The sequence below is a fragment of the Rhamphochromis longiceps genome, linkage group LG16 (genome assembly GCF_057381845.1).
Source record: "Rhamphochromis longiceps isolate RC_006_pf linkage group LG16, R_longiceps_female_GT1.1, whole genome shotgun sequence".
NCBI classification, from domain to species: domain Eukaryota; kingdom Metazoa; phylum Chordata; class Actinopteri; order Cichliformes; family Cichlidae; genus Rhamphochromis; species Rhamphochromis longiceps.
The window spans coordinates 15,720,638-15,741,334 of NC_140572.1; the positions used below are offsets into that span (position 1 = coordinate 15,720,638).

Here is a 20,697-nt window from a genome sequence, read left to right on the forward strand (position 1 = left end):
TGCTGTAGACGTTTCTGAGTGACAGCGGTTAAAACTGTGCTTGTGTGATAACAATGTTGACTCAGCAGGAGGAACCCCTCCTCTGTTTGCTCTTTCTTTTTCTGCTTTTCTTTCCGTCTTCTGTCAGCTTCTTCCTGCATCTTTCTCTCCTTACTCCACTTCAGCCGCTCTGTGCACCCTATCTCTGGGCGTGGGTCTGCTGTCTTTGTCTGTGTTTGTTCCCTGTGGTTCTGTGTGTTCTATGTCTAGGCGTTGGCTGCGCTTCGGCGCTACGTCAGCAGCTGATAAAAACACCTTTAAACACACACCTCTAGACATCAGAAAACCATATCAATAACCCACCAAGCGACAAAACCAGTTAGCAAGCGTTTAACTCATGAGTCAGGCTCTAAAAGACCATAGCTCCAGCTGTTCATATTTACATTAATGACTATGTTAATCTTTCTGTACCCTCACACTGATTGTCTTATCCTTTTGATTGTAGTTAATTATTTCAGCAAAGCTTTTATCTCAAGCATCTTAGATGCACTTTATTAAAGTGCTCAAATGCCCATTTCCCAATCTTTGATTCTAAAATAATATTAAGACATATTTGTGTTCTTTAATATAGTGACAAAAACTAGGGTGATTCCCATTCCCATTTAAATAATCCCATAATCAAACAACCCTCAGCACTCATTAACTTAATTTTACTGTAATGCATGGCCTAATTAAATTCAGTAATTATCAGTCATATTTTGACTTGCATTCAAATTCATAATTCATGTATTTTTACTGTAAGTACAGGCATGAAAAAGCTTTGTGAACTATCCAGAACTTGCAAAAGTTAACAGCATGTCATGTCCGAGCCTTCAGCGTCCCATATGTGGGTCTTTTTACCTGGCTAAATCACCATGGGAACTTGGTGAGCACACAATCTGTTTGGGGATTGTTTTAGTTACAATATCCTTTAAGTGCAATACAAATGCTGTGCGGAAGGAAAACATTTTATATGTGGTCAAATGTAGCCCAGCTGTATATTTAGAGCAGCACAAACTGCATCGTCACTGGAATTTTCTTGCATTCAGATTGTTATGTTTGGTGCTAATCAGCTGCCAGGTATCTTATACAGATTGTGATAAGAACATACAGAAAAATATCTATTCAGTCAGTAAATTAATCTCACTTTCATTGGGCAACAAACCAAAAGTGATTTCCACGTTTCTGTTACTGTTTAAACATCCTTTAATTCTGAATAACCTTTAATGTGCCTGCAGTTTAAAGTTTCAGCGCTCAGATACGCAGAATCAATCCCCCTTTCAAGTAAGTGTGCAAACACACTTAAGCAGATAGCCTGGGTTAACAAAGAAAGTTGATAACCACCATCTTACTCGTAATCGCCAACTGAGGTTTTAGGTTTTGTCAAGCCAGCTAACGCAAAGAAAGCCCAGCTAATGTTGAACTTTCTTCATAGCATGCCCCTCAAAACTAGATTAGCACAGATGCACAGTTACTTTTAACCAGTCGAAGTGTCTGTACAGGTGAAGTTGTTTGTAGGAAAAATTAACAATGATAACGGCAATAAAACACAATCCAGTTTATATATAATGGAAACGTTTCCAATAATTTTTCCTGCAATGCCCCACTTCAGAAGCAGAAGAAAAAGCTCATAATGCCATAATTTTAATAAATCATTAACAATAAAAAAAAAATAAAAATACAAGTGCAATTTTAGTCAAACAAAGCTTGGAAAACAATATCCACAAACTCTTGTTTATTTTCCCTAAAAATAAGAAAGAAAATGCTGTTTTTCTAAGCCTTTCAGCTTCAGGAAGTTACAGCACACAGTTCGGTTAGCTGACCACAGCATGAGCCAAAATGACCAAAAACTGCAAAGCACTCTGTTCTCCAATGTTTGCCTTTTCTCTTGTTTTGTATATATTCCTTTTGATTGCATCCATTTCTTTTATTTGTTATTTATTCCTGCTCTCTTGCCATTTATATTTTATTCCTGCACAGTTGAAGGAATTAAATTTCTTTGTAAATGTGCAATGACAATAAGGGGCTTTTCTATTCTATTCTATTCTATAGTGTATGTCCAAGGGACTCAAAGTGTTTTTCTAAAAAGAACTCACTACAACAAAAACAGAGAAGAGCACATTTTGGTCATTATGAAGAAAAATGTGAATAACATAATAAAAGGACCTGTGGGATATGATACAAAGCAAACCTATTTTTTTTAAACTTCTTGCTTAAAAACATTCATTTTAAACTGGCATCATTAAATTATTGGACTGAATCATCTAGCATGTGTGCACTGCTTTAGCACGTGAGACATTTACTGAAAACAGGATATTTAATCAGGTGGTGAATGAATACTGTACCTGCAGTCATTCAGCCAGCTGGCGATCTTGTTGTTAGGAACTTGTCCTAGTAGAAAGAAACGAGTATGTTAAAGCAATAAAACAGCGCGTGCTGTACTGTGCAGTGATTACAACATGCTATAAAACTATTATAGTGGTGCCAGACATCAGGATATGTCAACATTACAGTAATTTGGTCTGCAGTTTGTGTTTCCACTGTTTTAGATGTAAGTGGTCCACGTCCAACTTTTCTTCACAATGCTCTGACCACAAATAATGATTCATTTTATGGTTTCCCTAACTTTACATTTTACATGTATAATGATTAAATGTCACATTATTTTAAATGTGGGCAAAAGTGCATAAAAAGTAATCCCTGTGGCCCAAAACTTTGGTGCTTTACACTCTAAATAATATGTTTTGCTGTGTTTGTTTTTTTGCAATAAGAAGGCAATCAGGCTTTTTTATATGCCTGTAAAGTGATTTGATGGTTACACTTATTAGGGCTACAAACCAAAACCTGTGAAACACAACACACACCCGACAATACTTACTGAATGAGAATTCATTTCACTTTGATCTTCTGACAAATTAAAGTGATCTCCACGTCTCCTTTAGACTGTAGGACAGTAACGTGTTTAAATGTATCCAGTTAAAAGCTGCAAAAAGACCTTGAATCCAACAGAAATCTATGGATAGAAGTCTTTGGGAAAAGTCTTTGGCTTTCTATCCTGACCTCTGCAGACGTTATTCCTGCTTTTTTCCGGCTCAGTCACATTTTGTGTCATCTCGAATAAGAATTTGGGTTTAATCTGTAACTCTCAGTCACACCATGTTTTAGAACAGAGGCTTATCTATAACCTTTTCTATTTCAAAGGTTCATAAACAAATAAAAGCATATCATTAAGTCAGCAAATGTAAAACCTTGGATACACGGGTATTTTAGGTAAAGTATTTAGCAAAAGAGGCTAAACAGTTAAGTTCAACTAACCCTGTGCTGTGGGTCCCTGTGTGTTCCCATTACTCTGGCTCGGCTGGGGCTCCTGGGGACCAAAGAGGTGTTCTGAGTTTGAATCTTGCCAGACGGATTCTCTGGTTTTGGCCCAGGCCTGACGCCTTGATGTGGGATCTACGGATCAATCAAGCATACCGTCTGTCAACATGATGGCTATTAAAAGGTTGTTAAACCAGAATTACTCACAAATGTGCGTGAACGGTTCTATAACTATATTTTCAAATTGTCAACAGTACCACATTTGTAAGAGTGTAACGGAGTCTCTGAATGCAAAGTAAGACTTGCAAATGTGTCCAGTAATCTGAAAATCTGCTTTCAAAATCAGTGTGTGTTATCAGATGACATATTTGTAAATATGTCTAGATTTTCAGCACACTTTTTATCCATTTATTTTAGCATTTTGTTCAACTACTAAGTGATCCCCTTAACTAATTAGTTCAAATGTTTATTTATTTTGGAGGTAAGATAAAAAAAAATTTATTCACCTCTAACCAATTTGAAATGATTTATTATTATTGCTTGTTATTTCAAGCGTTTAATTGATAGTCCAGTATTTCAGCTGCTTTCCCCATTATTACAGTATATTCATTCTGAATCTAAAGAAAGGTGACGCACCTAGACCAGCACTGACTTCCATTGCCAGAGCTCCACTCTCCATTTCTCTGGTTGGTTTGATGCGGTCAGTCAAAGAAGACTGACGACTTTACAGCAACATCAGCAAAAGACAACATTCACCTGCAAACACAGAAGAACACTTTTATATTTAATATGCACTTAACTCGTTCACTGCCATTGACGTCTATAGATGTCAATTATGTTTTCAATGGGAGGGGCTAGAATACAACCTCGGGCAGCTTGTCAGTGAACATCAGACTGCTTGAAATGTATTTTTCACAAAAAGCTCGTTTTCTCCCTTTTTTTGGTCAAAACAGGCATTTTTGGTGGAACCCACCCCTCTTCTACAGCTGATTACTAAAGAACGGAAAATGGTAGAAACAAGCTTTTTTTTTTGGATGGAAGAAGAGAGTCTGTTCTTCATTTTGGTAGGTTCAGCATTTATGTGATCATAACACACAGTTTTCTGTGGCTCTTCAAAAATGAGTAAAAATGCTCAAAAACCCTGGCAGTGAATGAGTTAAAACATGAATACGAATCGTTGAAAACAAAGCAACTATATAAAGAAAAGATGAATGATGTTAGTAGATAAAGGATCTGAATCACTAGTACAACTATCACTTTTGGACAGTATAAAGCACGTGTACACACAGATACTAATCCTGATTTGGTGTCAATAGGAAACAAGGGACAAGTCTCAGCAAACATCTACATCTATAAAACTAAATGGCATCATTACATCACAAAATTTGTTGTAAACTCCTAGCACGTAGCAAACAACGGTGTAGTTTAACAACAATTCTTACCTTTACTGGTTACATTTGGTCTTTGTGACTGAAATGTTAAAACTCTTATGCAAACACAAGTGACTTTGCATCTTTACTTTAATGTGCTTCCTGATAATTACTATTTGTGCAGTAAAGACCAGTTCTGGAGGAGTAAAGTTGCTTTGTAGTTAGATGAGAAGAAGAGAAGTGGCCTTTATTATTGATGAACAAGTTATCCACACTGAGACCAGCTGAGCTGAGACACACACCCACACACGCACACGTCTAAGCAGCAGAGATGCAGTGCTGACGCAGTGCAATAGTGCACTTTTTTTTTTATTCCAAGAGAGAAAATATAATATTCACAGTTAGCTTAATTGGTTGAAACTGAGTTTTCAGGGTATTAACTTTGGTTAAGAAAGAAAAAATGAGAAGTTAAAGCTGTTATCATGATATTTAGGGCCCATGCAAAAATCTACTGTCAGGGTTCACCAAAGAAGTGTAGTGTCAGTTCTGCTGACACAGGGCAAACTAATGTGATGATTCATCTGCAAAAATGTACCCAGAGGTGTAAAAAGTTCTTTGGGTGATCTACTGACTCTCTTTCAAAAATGATGAGGGACTGAGGGATTGAGTTACTTCCTAACAAAAATGATACAGTATGAAGAGAAATGAGAGGACACTGAAAAAGAATCAATATGATTTTCTATAAGGGAAATTGCAGGGACAGGGATTGCAGGAAATGGTGAGGACTGAGATTCCATCAGAGCACAGAATTTACCCAGAGCAGCTCCTCTGCACTTAACAGCCAACGCATACAAAGTGTAGAAGAACACCAGACGTTATTTGCCATGGGAGCCCAAGTCGTTTGTCTGTTAATCAAGGTAAGTTACTGCGCTAGGATGTGTAAATGGGTGCATCCGTCTGTTTTTTTCCTGCAAGCAGTGTGAGGCTGCTTGTATTTATTAAAGTCTGACACACTAACACAATCAAATTAACAGCTGCATTTTGACAGACATTTGAATATGGTATACAGTGGGGCAAAAAAGTATTTAGTCAGCCACCGATTGTCATCATTTTAGGTGGGGGAAATTGCACAGAGGTCAGTAATTTGCACCAGAGGTACACTTCAACTGTGAGAGACAGAATGTGAAAAAAAAATAAATCCATGAATCCACATGGTAGGATTTGTAAAGAATTTATTCGTAAATCAGGGTGGAAAATAAGTATTTGGTCAATAACAAAAATACAACTCAATACTTTGTAACATAACCTTTGTTGGCAATAACAGAGGTCAAACGTTTACTATAGGTCTTTACCAGGTTTGCACACACAGTAGCTGGTATTTTGGCCCATTCCTCCATGCAGATCTTCTCGAGAGCAGTGATGTTTTGGGGCTGTCGCCGAGCAACACGGACTTTCAACTCCCGCCACAGATTTTCTATGGGGTTGAGGTCTGGAGACTGGCTAGGCCACTCCAGGACTTTCAAATGCTTCTTACGGAGCCACTCCTTTGTTGCCCGGGCGGTGTGTTTTGGATCATTGTCATGTTGGAAGACCCAGCCTCGTTTCATCTTCAAAGTTCTCACTGATGGAAGGAGGTTTTGGCTCAAAATCTCACGATACATGGCCCCATTCATTCTGTCCTTAACACGGATCAGTCGTCCTGTCCCCTTGGCAGAAAAACAGCCCCATAGCGTGATGTTTCCACCCCCATGCTTCACAGTAGGTATGGTGTTCTTGGGATGCAACTCAGTATCTTCTTCCTCCAAACACGACGAGTTGAGTTTATACCAAAAAGTTCTACTTTGGTTTCATCTGACCACATGACATTCTCCCAATCCTCTGCTGTATCATCCATGTGCTCTCTGGCAAACTTCAGACGGGCCTGGACATGCACTGGCTTCAGCAGCGGAACACGTCTGGCACTGCGGGATTTGATTCCCTGCCGTTGTAGTGTGTTACTGATGGTGACCTTTGTTACTTTGGTCCCAGCTCTCTGCAGGTCATTCACCAGGTCCCCCCGTGTGGTTCTGGGATCTTTGCTCACCGTTCTCATGATCATTTTGACCCCACGGGATGAGATCTTGCGTGGAGCCCCAGATCGAGGGAGATTATCAGTGGTCTTGTATGTCTTCCATTTTCTGATGATTGCTCCCACAGTTGATTTTTTCACACCAAGCAGCTTGCCTATTGTAGATTCACTCTTCCCAGTCTGGTGCAGGTCTACAATACTTTTCCTGGTGTCCTTCGAAAGCTCTTTGGTCTTGGCCATGGCGGAGTTTGGAGTCTGACTGTTTGAGGCTGTGGACAGTAGGGGTGCAACGATATTCGTATCGATATTGAACCGTTCGATACAGTGCTTTCGGTTCGGTACGCATATGTATCGAACAATGCAACATTTGTAATTTATTTGATCAACTTTCCTTCTGACGATGCTGTCTGTGTTGAGCGCTCAGTGAATCTGCGTTCGACTACTCCGCCTAGGCTGCACTGTCGAGCGCAGATCCACTGAGCGCTCAACACAGACAGCATAGTCAGAAGGAAGAGCACAGGGCAAGCTAGCAAGACAGAAGTTAAGCTCTCCAGATCTGGCGTTTGGAATTATTTTGGTTTTCATGTGACGTATGACCCTGAAGGTAAGCGAGTCATGGACTAAAGTAAAACAGTATGTTGGATGTGCCATGCAATGCTCAATTACATGGGTGGGAGCTAGTGTGTTAGCGCAGTTAGCTCGTTAACGTGTTGGCCGTCTAGCCCCATGCACGGGGCGATCGGCGGTAGCTCGTTAACGGAGATTTGCCGTGTTGTGGCGTTAAGGTCATTTCAACGAGATTAACCTGAAAGCACTAGTGGGAACACAACGAATATGACTGCACATTTACGCCGACATCATCCTAGTGCAAAGACAAAAACAACAAGCATGCTACTAACTTTAGCCGAGTCATTTAGACAGCTGTTAGCACATGATTCTCCTTATGCTGCTGAGAATATAGCCCAGAAGAAGCGGATAGTATAGCTTTTATTTTGGAAAGAGTCATTTCTCTGTAATAAACTCTCTTTTCCAAAGATGAGTGATTCCTCAATCAGATACAGGGCTTGCAATATCGCTAGCCTGACGTCCTGGGGCTAGCGATTTTTTTCAGTCGGGCTACCAAAATCTATCTCTTCCCTGCCCGTCGGGCTATTGTAGGAAGAAAAATATATGTCAATGCTTTTGCATTCTTTCAGAAATGTAGCTGGGTAATTATGTCATTAGCATCGGTGAGCCACTGTCAATATGTGACATATTGAAATCGCGTTTGAATTTGCGCTTGTTTCTTTGCTTTCACTTTGCAATCGTGCGAACTGTGTATAGAGAGCGACAGCACTGATCTGTGAGTGATGATCATTTGTGCACCAATTCCTCTGACATAGTCTTATTAATCGTTAGCTCACTATGCAAACATGACAAGTGAAATCTCCCGCAGCAAGCTTAAACATGTGAGAGGTTGATCGCGCAGAGAATCGCTGAGCTTATGTGAGTGCGTAAAAGCAGGAGGATATATATTTCATTTCTGCTGAGCCAAATAAGACAGGTCAGGGTGAAGAAGTGACAGCCAAAGAAAAGCTTACCACAAAACGGAGAAGTTATGACAAATCAGACTATAAGGCAAAAAGAAAGTGCAGCTTCATGGTTTCATGGACAAAAGAATTTCTGTGGCTGCAATATGACGAGCTAAATAACCAGGGCTGCACATAAGTGGTCCGCAGGTGCGCATTCGCTGTCAAAATAAAAAACACGCACAAGGGTTAGGGTTAAATTTAAAAACTGTACTTTTGAGTTAAAATATATATTTATAATTTTAATAAATGACAAATTAAAAAGGCATGAACATTTTTTTGTATCGAAAAAATATCGAACCGTGACACCAAAGTATCGAACCGAACCGAACCGTGAATTTTGTGTATCGTTGCACCCCTAGTGGACAGGTGTCTTTTATACAGATGATGAGTTCAAACAGGTGCCATTCATACAGGTAACGAGTGGGGGACAGAAAAGCTTCTTACGGAAGACGTTACAGGTCTGTGAGAGCCAGAGATTTTCCTTGTTTGAGGTGACCAAATACTTATTTTCCACCCTAATTTACGAATAAATTCTTTACAAATCCTACCATGTGGATTCATGGATTTTTTTTTTCACATTCTGTCTCTCACAGTTGAAGTGTACCTCTGGTGCAAATTACTGACCTCAGTCATCATTTTAAGTGGGGGAACTTGCACAATCGGTGGCTGACTAAATACTCTTTTGCCCCACTGTATGTGCACTGTTACAAGAATATTTTTGTTCTATTGCTTTCTATTAATTTATATAATTTCAAGTTAAGCAGGACAGAGTTCTTTTAAAGAAAGATTTACTTATATTCTCAAAAGTTAAGCATGACAGGCTTCTGTTTAAGAAAGAGACCTGTTTTACTGTGTTAATGTTGTCATTTTGAGCTAAAAATAAATGGCTAAATGATCATTTGTTTCCCATATGGTCATATCACAAAGAATATGCATCTGCTTAAATCAAATTCAAGTCAAATGGTTAAAAAATAATTTCACACACAAAAAAAAGAGCTACCACACTGGGAAGGGTGAAGACAACTGGGTTGCCCGGCCCTGGCCACGATGTGTCCCTTATTTATTTTTCAGGGAGTTGGCAACCCTAGAAGAGATATAAGACGAAAGATCACAGCTTTGAGCCATCAACCTGTTACAGTTTCCCACTCGGTTGCAAATAAATGAAGAGTTCAACTGGCACAAATCCCTCAACCAACTACTTTTCAGTAGTAAAACAGACATTGCACCTCGTTGAATCAAAAAAAAAAAAAAGCCAAAAGAGGGTTTTCCTATTAAGTATTAGTAAATCTGTCCTGTTATTTAAGCATTTGACCTCATTACATGTGTATTTGTAGGATTTTCCTTTTCAGAGCTCATAAACACCCTGAAAGACAATCAAAACCTTTTTAAAGTGAGTCAATGGATTTGCAAGTTTAAGAGTTTTAGTCCAATTACAGAAATGAGCACAAGTGAAGATATGCAGCTGTGCAACAACACAAATGATTTTCATTGAGTTTGTAGATCTGAGAAGAAAACAATTTAAAAAATAAAATCTGTTAAAATGCTGCAGTTACTGGGACCCAACAATCAAAAGCATCTTAGATTAATATATGAATTTCTTAATGTATAATACTGACTTTGATAAACACCTAGCATTACATGGCATACAAAAAAAGAAAAAACAACAATGTGCACATGACATAGTTACTGTTCTACCTCAATACACGGCAGATTGGTATCTGATGGCAAATAATGTTTTGTGTTTTGTGCATACCGTACAGGTCAACTGTAACACAGATTTCAGGTTTGCAATAAAGACAGCTGCGGGAATCCTGCCGCCACACCAGCTGTCACATGACTTTAACTCTGTGAAAAGTTGCAGAATTCAAAATTCACCAGAGAATATGTAAGGAAGACAAAAGCATCAACATTATGAGCGAGCAGGCAACTATCCTGCAGGAAAGCATTAAAAAGAGGGAGGCAAGACACATCCCAAGAGAAGAGAGCTGTAAGCAGTTAGTAAGAACTGATGAAGATGATCGGACTGGTGACTATAAAAGTTTTTAAGCTCAGTTAAATAAATTCAACTTGCCAATGTGGTGAAATAGCCTTAGAAACAATTACAAATCCAAAAGTACATGTGACTGCGCACACTCAAACACTTCTTAAACAAATAGGAGTCAAACCCAAACAGCGAGTCAAAACGGATGTTGTAAAATTCTCTTTTAGTTAATTAGATCATTATCAAGCAAAATGAACACACACCGATTGTTTCTGTACTCTATGGTGCCACTTAAAAGTCACACAATAATTTGATTAAGAAGTAGACTGAATGCAGGAGTCGCTCTGGAGTTGATGTTTTGTCTACTAAAAATATATGGATGTGTGTATAGGTGGACCCGGGCCTTTCATTTTCCATTCCACGTTAGAGCAGAATCCAAAGCAAGTATGAAAATAAAACTATGCAAATTTAACTTTTCTGTGTGACACTTTGTTTTCACTTTTTGCAGCTATGTAACTATTAATATTAAAATGACCCTATAACATTTCAGCTTTTAGCCATTTCTACATGAAGGAATGGGTGAAAAACGTGACTTGCACAGCAGAATATTACATTTCTTAAAACGCTGTTTTAAAAGCTTCCAGACAATAAAGAACTAAACACATTAAAACTCTGGGTGCCAATTTAGTTGTGTTGTAAATCTTAAGGGCTTCACTAAGTGCTTTATTTGTTAGCTAGCCTACTTAGCAAAACAGCTATAACACCCAGAATGCTAACAGGCAGGTGTGCAGTTTGCTAGCAATGTGGCTAATCATCAACATAGGCAAGTTAATGAACAGCTACCTCTACATTTCACAGTAAATAATACAGCTTCAAAAGGAATTTACTGACTTTCAGAATGTAACTGCATGGTATATGTATCCTGCTGCGCAGCTATTCATTTTTTATTCCAAATACTGACCTGACTTTACTTACAAGAGCCGAGTATTCACAATTTTAACACCTAGGACTAAATTTCTAACAGTTCTTGTGCTGAGTCACTTTTACTGATAAAGTCCACTGTGTAAAAAGTTACCCACTAAAAACTAAAGCTCTGAGGTAAAAGTCAAATAGTGCTCATGGAGTTATTGAAGGGAGGAGGAGAGTGATGGAGAGGAAGAGGCAGAAGCCTGGAGGAGCATGAAGCCAAATCTAAAAGAGAACGTGTGAAACAGGAAACGAGTGTTTAGAATGAAGAACAGAACAACTTCCTGTCCGAGAGAGAGACAGACGGAGAGAGAAAGAAAGATGAGGGGTGAGCGAGGGACAACTATTTTTAGAATGCTCTTGTAAATGCAAAACAAAGTGGACAATCTGAAAACAGCTGCAAGCACACAGACAGCACAGACAGAATGAATCAGCTGCTTTAAAACACATCAGTGACACAGCAAGAGTGACACAGGAGCAGTGGCTAGCAGGTCAACCACTCTTCATCCTCCAAGTCATCTTTAACTCAGAGTGCCCTCAGTTCCTCATAATTTAAAGAAGGTCATGAAGAAATTTTAGCGTTGCCCTTTAGAGATAACAGCAGTCATTACAGAATTCAGCTTTGACATTCGCAACACTTCCAGCGACAGGCTCTTTTGAATTAAGACTTTTCTGCAAATATAAAACAATTCCATTTAAAACTCAAGACAAGCTGATGCTGTGGTCACAGAGCTTCCATTAAAGCAAGTCATACATCAGACTGAACCAGCAGAGCAGGAGTTACTGTTGGCCTAAGCCTGCAGCAGCATTTATGAAGCTCCGTCAAGTCAACAATGCAGTGATCATGACAAAAAAAAAACTAGTAAATGCTGATGCAGGAGTGCGAAGTCTACATTTTCATACACCGCATGTTGACACTTAAGATGCAGAGAAAAGGACTCTGCATCCAATTTGGAATATTAATCACTAAACACAATTTTCTACCTAGAAATGCCAACGTTTTAAAGATTCCAATATCTGACATGGTTAATTAATAAAAACTGAAATGTTTCAAAACGCTTACTTTTCCTCATATGAGAGGTTATTTAGTTGGTCCACAGTCTTAAACAAGCCATTGTAGCTCTAAGAGTCACAGCATTTTCCTCATATGACCATATTTGAAATATCGGCTCTCTGTGACATCATACAGATCCAGGAGCAGAAAAAAAAAGGCCACACATAAGCAAAGGAGGTCAACCAGCGCACACCTCACGCTTATAGACAAAAGACGATCGAGAGTTTGCATGATTGCCGCCTTTTGACGGTCTTCTTTTAAATCGCTGCTGATGACTGATTGTGAAACGTTTTTGTACGTTTTAGCATAGATTTTATATATAAACATCTTTGGCTTAACTCCATCTTTTCTTTTACCTTACAGATTGTTATTGTTGTCTTTAAGATATTCATTATACTGGAATCACACTGTATCTTATTTACATTTTGATGTCTTGACTGTCCCATCTGAATTTAGATGCAAATCCTTTTTATAATTTCCTCCCACCTTGTTTTTTTTTTTTTTTTATTCCGTGTTTCTGTGAAGCCCTTTGTAACACTGGTTTCGAGAAGTGCCGTACAAAGAGATGTTATTGCTACTTATTAACATTTACACTTCATTTCTCCCTTTGTCCAAACTAAAGATTTTTTTGGTCAACACATAAAACAAAGAAAAGCAGAGGACGACCATAAGTGAGAATCATCTGGTCATTCTGCTTAAAAAACAGCATTATCAATTAATAACGAAATCATTCAAATGGCTTTATTTCAGCTCTATGTCGAGTTTAAATACGACACTTCTTTCGCATCTGCTTCACTGTTGAGAAGTGACTGCAGCGCAGATATTAATATCTAGTCTTCAAGATCTAGTTTTGAACAGGAATTTTATGTTTTAAAAAATGACTCAAGCACAGGAAAACTGTGAATGAGGAGCTAATGAAATACTTAACACACTTAAAAATACTTTAAAAATATAATTAAGTTATTCTGGGATTTATTATCTCTATAATAAAAGTCATTTCAGTTAATATTATTTTAGGGTATTACAAGATCTGAGCTGGCCCTGGAAAAGGACGTTCTGGAAATCAAAACAATGCAGGCGACTGAATAATATATGTAAATTTATTATTGGAGAAAGGAAAAAAGACACATTTAGCTTTAAGAAATGACTCCTCTTTGAGTTGTATTACATTTCAGCAAGGGTAAATCTTGGTTGTCCAATAATCCGTTTAAAATATCAACTTTTTCTGGCTTTTCTGTTTTATCTGAAAGTAAACTAGTCATCTCTGAGAGAAGAGGATGACCCACTGACTGCAGGAATATCGGGCCTCAGTGTTAAGTTAACCTGTCGACTCTGACAGAAGCCAGACTCAGAGGTCGAACTGCAAAACGCAACACAAGCCTCCACTTTTTCCAGGATCGGCGTGGTCAGCGTACACGGCGCAATGATAACAGAAGCATTACTCTGTGGAACGCTCGTGAAGCATGTGAGGCGACAAATAAAGTCGCCATGTTCAAATTGACATATCTGTACAAGGGACAGTTGAGCATTTGGATTTCATAGACATATTCTGTAATTACTTCACTATATTTAACACTAGTTTTAATGCAAATTCAAATACTGAATACAAACTTCACAATAGTTTTAATATATACTTTTAAAAAATGATGACTGTGGTCATTTTCATGCAAAAATATCAAACATTTTATAAATCGGGGATTTACTGCTTGCCCTGAAATAGATTTACTGAATAATTTCAAGGTTTAATGCAGTGCAGGTGAGAAACTGCCATTTCTTACATGTTACCAAGCAATCGGTGAATGCATTTGGATATTAACCAGCAGCCTGACATTCAACAATGCAGAACCAGAACAGAAACCAGCTCCAACTTAACCACCTGAGTTGGAGCATAATGTGTTTAAACATGAATGCATCACTGCTAATAATAGCACGTCATACCGCCACAGGTACTTTGCCTGCTTTAGACATCTCTAGTTTTGGCACTTAAAAATCTTTTACTCAGGAAGCTTCCACCACTTGTAGCTTTGGTACTTTTACATAACTGTGAAAGCATTTCCATTTTCTAAACTAAATCACATATTTCAACCTGAAGAGCATGATGGTGAGGTTTGGTCTTTTCAACATTATTACTACTATTTGTTAATAAGTTACTATATTAGCCTGACCAACAGCATTTACAGTAATGTGGACATTTAAAAACACAAGATACATTTTTACAAACAAACCCTGAAGTTATTAACATTAAAATGATTATTAGTAGAAAAAGATAAGCTTGGTTTTTTTATATATTGCAAAAAAGTAAGTAGGTAAACCAAAGATCATTTTGGTTTAACTAAACAAAAAGGAACTTTTCATAGATAAGACTTCAACAAGGAGGCTGATGATCAGTTGGTAAACTTTTCTGCTGTGTCATGTCATAGTGAATTCTGTTATTTTGATTTTAGACTGATTGCATTTCCCAAGGTTCAAAAACACACCCGAAACTAAAACTTATTGATCAGCTCCCTGCAGGCTGACTAACAAAAACATCTGATGCTAAAGTTTCCTTCAGAAATATAAGCGTGCATTCAGCTATGTGGATTAGGTACACCTTTAAGTGATCACAAACAGCAGCAGCAGCATTTCAGAGCCCGCAATTCACTGCACAGCCCGACAGCTTGTTAGTCAATAAGCATTTTTAACACGCCACAGTTTGCAACACACTCACGCACAGATGAAGACCTATCTGTAACCCACTGAAGGGTCACTTTTCTTCAGATATGTGCGGTTTGAACACCATCCAACCGACTTTAAACTCACTTTTCAAGCCTGCGCAGCCTCTCTTCTAAATCGTCAGCAAACTTTCTTCTCCTGCTGTAAAATCAAGCCCCCTTTCTGATCCCGTTCACTCGTTCCTGCTCTGTTATGACACGAAGGACGGGGCTGACAGCAGCCTCACCAAAACTCTCAAACAGCCGCAGAGCAGTGGGCAGCGGCGCCGTGAGCGCCCCGGTCACTCACCTTCATGTTCCTCCGCAGTTTGCGCCTCAAATCCCAAAGTGTCAAAGTTGACCAAACTTTTCTAATAAACACTCCAACATTCCCGCTTCCGCTTCCTGAAACCTGCTGAAGCAGTGACAAGTAGCGTGCGAGGAGGAGGAGGACGGCGACGGGGAGGGCAGGAGGAAGGAGGTGTGTCCTCAGAAGGGTACGGCGGAGGAACAGCGACCCCTGCCGGACTCCCTTTTTCTTCACATATCCTAGCTTGTTGTCGTCTGGCTACTGTTGTCTTTAATATTTACTGACTGCACACATAATGTAATATCAGCTAGAATCCAGTGAGGTTACAAGAATCAAATGCCTTGTTTTTGAAGTACAAACACACACACACACACACACACACACACACACACACACACACACACACATATATATATATAAAATTATTTTTTAATTAAAAATATCCCCATTGCTTTCTCATATTTCTTGCTTTGCCCTCCAAAGTGTTATGCAGTCTAATCGCTATTGATTTTTTCCCCCCAGGTTTAGTTTGAAATGTAGTTTTAGTTCACTGTAGATGTGTAGCAGCAATTGAAAGGTTGCTGGTTCGATTCCATCTCAAGATAGCACTCACCTTTGAGGGTGCATTAATAAGTGCACCTGGTGTATAACCCTGCCAAATCAAACATGGAGAGCTACCTGCTGTCGTGACCCTTCGGGGTTGCCAACTGACAAACACTCCAACAGAGAGAAAACCCGTTGGTGATACCAGTAAAATTTGTATTATTTTAGCTTAATGACTGTGAACATTTAAATCAAAACAAAGTGCTTTTATTTTAATTAATCAGCTGACCACTTCATCTCAATTTTTTAAAAGGCTAATAGCAAAAACACCTGCATAATTCTTTCTAACTTCCTAAGATTTTGGTTTATGTATCCAGAAGAAAAATACAACTTTTCCTAACTGTGACTTTGGGCTGCTCCTTCTGGCATGAACACCTTGCATCCACTGAGTAAACGTGCAAAATATCAGGATAATTTCAAGGTGGCAGTTTTATGACACGAGATTTGGGTCATGAAACAAGACAAGGACCCAAAGCATGTACGCAACCAGCAACAGAATGACTGAAAGAAGGAGAAAAAGCAGATTTTCCAGACTTTACTGGAAGAATTTTGCTTTAACTATTTCTGTGACATGACCTGAATATAAGCATTTGCTTATATTACCCAGCTGGTGCTGTGACTGATCACTTAGTGTGGTGAAAAAGAGCTATGAGAAGTACACTTTAATCAGAAAGCATTTGTCAATAATTAGACTTGGCTCAAGATCAGATTGATGAGAAATCAATTCAGATACTTCTCAAGTGTTTAGATTTTTTTTGTATAAAAGTCAGTGTAGAGGCTAAATGTTCACTTCTTGTTTTTATAATTCATAGATATTCTGAAGAATTCAAAGAAATATTTGAACTTTTTAATCTGCAGTACCAACATATGAGCACCAGATGGAAACCAAACACTATTGCAGTGCAGCTGATCTGCACTGAGAGGCTTTGTTGCTGCCTGTTTTCAAGTTCTAACACGTCCCCTCACACGTGATAAGGATCCTAGATTATTTGCATTAAACTATACAGATCAGATGGAGCACACCTACGCCCATTTTAGTAACCATTAGGGTCCGACCAGGTGGGGCATTGTCACCTGTTCTCATCAATTTGTATATTGATGACCTTTCTAACAAACATGAAACAAGCATGATGCTGGATGGATGGTTATTAATGATCCTTAGAGCACTTTTTTTTTCTCTCATGGAGACTAAAGTCAGATATTTGGGTCACATAATCAGGAATGAGCTTTGTAATAATGATGATGATGATGTGCAATGCACGAGCACTTTAAAACACCTGTTTTTAGAGCTTGCTGTATTTGTGTTAAAAGCAAATGCTTCAGGTGGCATGTGATGACACTTTGAGGATCTTGCTCAAGCTTCAAAGATGAATAAATGGAGTCTGAGTATTTATAACTATACTGTTCCCAACTGTAATGCCATGCTGAGTTATTGTTTGTATAAACATACATGTCGAAGTGATTCTAAAAACACGGCCTATGCTTTAACTGGCACAAGATATTCCTCCTGCCCCTGGAAACACTGTAAACATTGCCCGTTTGTGCAGTGATCGCTTGTGATTGCATTTTTGCATTGCTGTATTCATACTGTTACTTTTTGTGTATTGAGATGCATCAGAAGTAAAGTTTCCCTATTTAAAGTTTTTAAAAATGTCAAGAATTTTTCAGCTACGCCTCCAGCAGGAATCTGCTGTTACTTTGAACGTCATGTGGGAACACGTTGAGTTATGACAGTTTGAGTCACACCTGCCAAAAGAATGAGAAAGAAAAAAACTTTTTAAAAAAATAGTGTAGGGGACTGACTGTGATTGGATGTTTGTTCTGCAGCTACTTCCTGTGGTGCTTCTGCTTTATGTCGCAACATGTTTCTAAAAACCAGTCTTCTTCCTCTTGGTGTCACGTGTAAATATGGAGCGGCCTTCAGTTTGCTTATTTATGACCATCATATTATTTTCAAATGCATTTTAACTACATTAAAGCTGAATGCAGTTCTGCTCTTGCAGAGCTGTTTGTCTTGTTTCTAGAGTTGTGCGATAATTTTATTCTCTATAATTTCTTCATTTCTTTTTTTTAAGGGGTGAACTTCTTCTTTGTTGTTATGTGTTCTAATGAATCTTTGTTGTCTGTTTACTTCTCTGTTTATTAATTCAAGTGTGGCCTGGATACTAGATACTATTGTGTGCGTTTTTTGCATGAATAAGGCAATCTGACCTTCTACATACACGCACAGACGCCCACACACACCTGGCAGTATGGAATATTGATGATTATTCAACAGTGAGTTTCTGTGCTGTTTGTGAGCTTTGCTCCAAAGAGAAAATTCATTCATTTCGGTCGCTTCTGCGTCCTGTGAACATGTCAGGTAAACATAGTACACCTTCTGCATTTAAAATGCAATAAAACTCTAAGCGCGGACCTCACTAAAATACATTTAAAGCAATAAAAATCCATCAAGCAGAAAAAGAGAAAACTTTGATTCTTTTTTTCATTATTATCACTGCTATAAATCTGATCGGATAAAGTTTCATATTTATTTAAAGCTGAACTAAGCAGCAGACAGACTGAAGCATTGATTGTGTGTTAACCATTACCTGTCAGATGGTTCAAACCGGTGGACAGACACAGGTCCTCCACAGTTACTGGGTAACCACCTAGCAACCATTCTATCATCACCATAGCAGCATCTTTACCGCACAGCAGCCTGGTCCAAAGTCCTCTGCTTTTTTCTTATTGGCCTACTGGTTTCCTCCAGCTCTTCTTCTGTTCTCTATTGACTTTGTCAAGCATGTAGTGGAAACATTCCCTATGATTATGTTTGACCAAGACTGACCTAATGCTAGAAGATACTTTTATGGGCCACCTTTGAAGAAAAAGGTGGCCCATAAAAGTTGGTCTTAAGAACATTGTTCTTAAGACAAAGAGGGGAGACGCAGTAACTGTTTAAAACAGGGATAAAGGCAGAAATTTTTAAAGACATTTCTAATGTTGCTCCAGATTGTTCAAGTGACAAGACAATTCCTCCAACCTCAATACCCGACATCTTGGGGGGCGATTGTCCCTCAAGAGTTGGGAGTTCACCATGTAATCGGAAGGTTGCTGGTTCGAGCCCCGGCTTGGACAGTCTCGGTCGTTGTGTCCTTGGGCCGTTGTCTACTGGTGGTGGCCAGGGGGCCCGGTGGCGCCAGTGTCCGACAGCCTTGCCTCTGTCAGTGCGCCCCAGGGTGGCTGTGGCTGCAATGTAGCTTGCCATCACCAGTGTGTGTGAATGGGTGGATGACTGGATGTGTAAAGCGCCTTGGGGTCCTTAGGGACTAGTAAGGTGCTATACAAATACAGGCCATTTACCATCTCAGCCTCCTCATGTCCTTCTAAGCTCTCATTAAGACTGTTGCATTCGAAAGCACTATCACTAGCCATGAGTCATAATAAACCTCTGACATCGTAGATGAACATGGCAATATTATTATGTTATATTATATTTCTGTAGAGAGTCACGGTCATGTACGTCTGATCAAGCCTCATCATTAAGGCCCTGAAGAACTAGTATAACATGTTGTCCTGATTGAACTGATTGGATCAAGTTCATGTGCCACAGTTGCAGGTCTGTACACACGCCTTTTAAAAAACAATTTTAAAAGATTTCCATTTATACTGAGTTGTATCGCGTTCACTTAGCTCTACAAACTAACTGGCTTTATAGAGTAAGACGTTGACTATGTTACTGAACAGTAATGTGGGTCTGTTGTGGAGAAGAAAGAATGTAAAGTGAACTTGTTGAATGACTCGTTGTGTGACCAAAGGAATGAGTTTACAGATACAAGTGGCAAAGAGGCCCTTTGTTACTTCAGAGGGGTTTAGAGGAGAGCTGCTACTTTTCCACACTGAGCATCTTACCAGGATGCTTCCTGGATGCTTCCCAGGTGTTTCAGGGATCTCCGGCTGCGTGGAGACCCAGGGGCAAATCCAAGGCATGCTGTAGGGAAGGTCTGAGCTGGCCTGGAAGTGCCGCGATGCCCCTCAGTGCAAAGAGCTGAAGGAGATAACTGGGGGGAGGAAATCCCAGATCTGGATAAGTGGCACAAAATGGATGAATGGATGGAAAAGGACAGAAAATTTAAACTCAACAGTAATCTGAATACAAGTAATCCAGGTACAGACAAAATATTTACAGGCACACAAGCTTTGTTCGTTCTTACAGCTATTGAGTCTTTCCTCTACATGTTTATTATATACATAAAGAATCAAACAGCACTAGGACCCATCTATGAGTATCTCCTCAGCAGGAGATTGGAAGTATTTTTGTTAATTATTCATGAGAAAGAGACGGGGTCAGTCACATTTCAACAGCTCAAGATGTTGTTACCTGTCAGACAAGTAAGCTGTGATTCAGAGCCACAGGTGAGAAGCTGTCGCCTAATCATTTACAAATCATTTACATTTAAAAACAGACAGCAATGATAAGTCTTTGAGGCCTATAGTGACCTCAATCATCACATGCAACACTTGCCTTCCAGCAGTAAGTTTAAATCTACGCATGCGTAGATGTTGTGGCGACAGATGGTCAACTCACCTCACAAAAGACAGAGAGAGGGAGAAAGAGAGAGACTGGATGGCACAAATGGAAGATTTGTCACGTGATCCCCGAGGCCGTTTTAATGACGCAAGCACCATATGGCGCGTGCCAGGAGGGCGGGGCCTCAATATGCTAATTACCCCCACCAAACCCCGCTGCGTGTGTGTACTGAGTA

General features: G+C 39.2%; 1 protein-coding gene across 5 annotated transcripts in view; it reads right to left on the reverse strand.

Moving 5' to 3' along the window:
- The window catches only part of itprid2 (ITPR interacting domain containing 2), a 52,178-nt gene extending 36,708 nt beyond the window's left edge, over positions 1-15,470 (reverse strand). For 4 of the 5 annotated variants that reach the window (XM_085383455.1, XM_085383454.1, XM_085383453.1 and 1 more), the window contains exons 1-4: positions 15,347-15,470; positions 3,973-4,092; positions 3,334-3,471; positions 2,364-2,409 (exon numbers count right to left, since the gene is read on the reverse strand). In XM_085383455.1, the coding sequence (XP_085239581.1) occupies positions 2,364-2,409; positions 3,334-3,471; positions 3,973-4,015 (227 nt within the window). In that variant the 5' untranslated portion in view covers positions 4,016-4,092; positions 15,347-15,470. The other variant, XM_085383452.1, reaches the window with a different exon arrangement.
- Between the last annotated feature and the right edge of the window lie 5,227 nt (positions 15,471-20,697).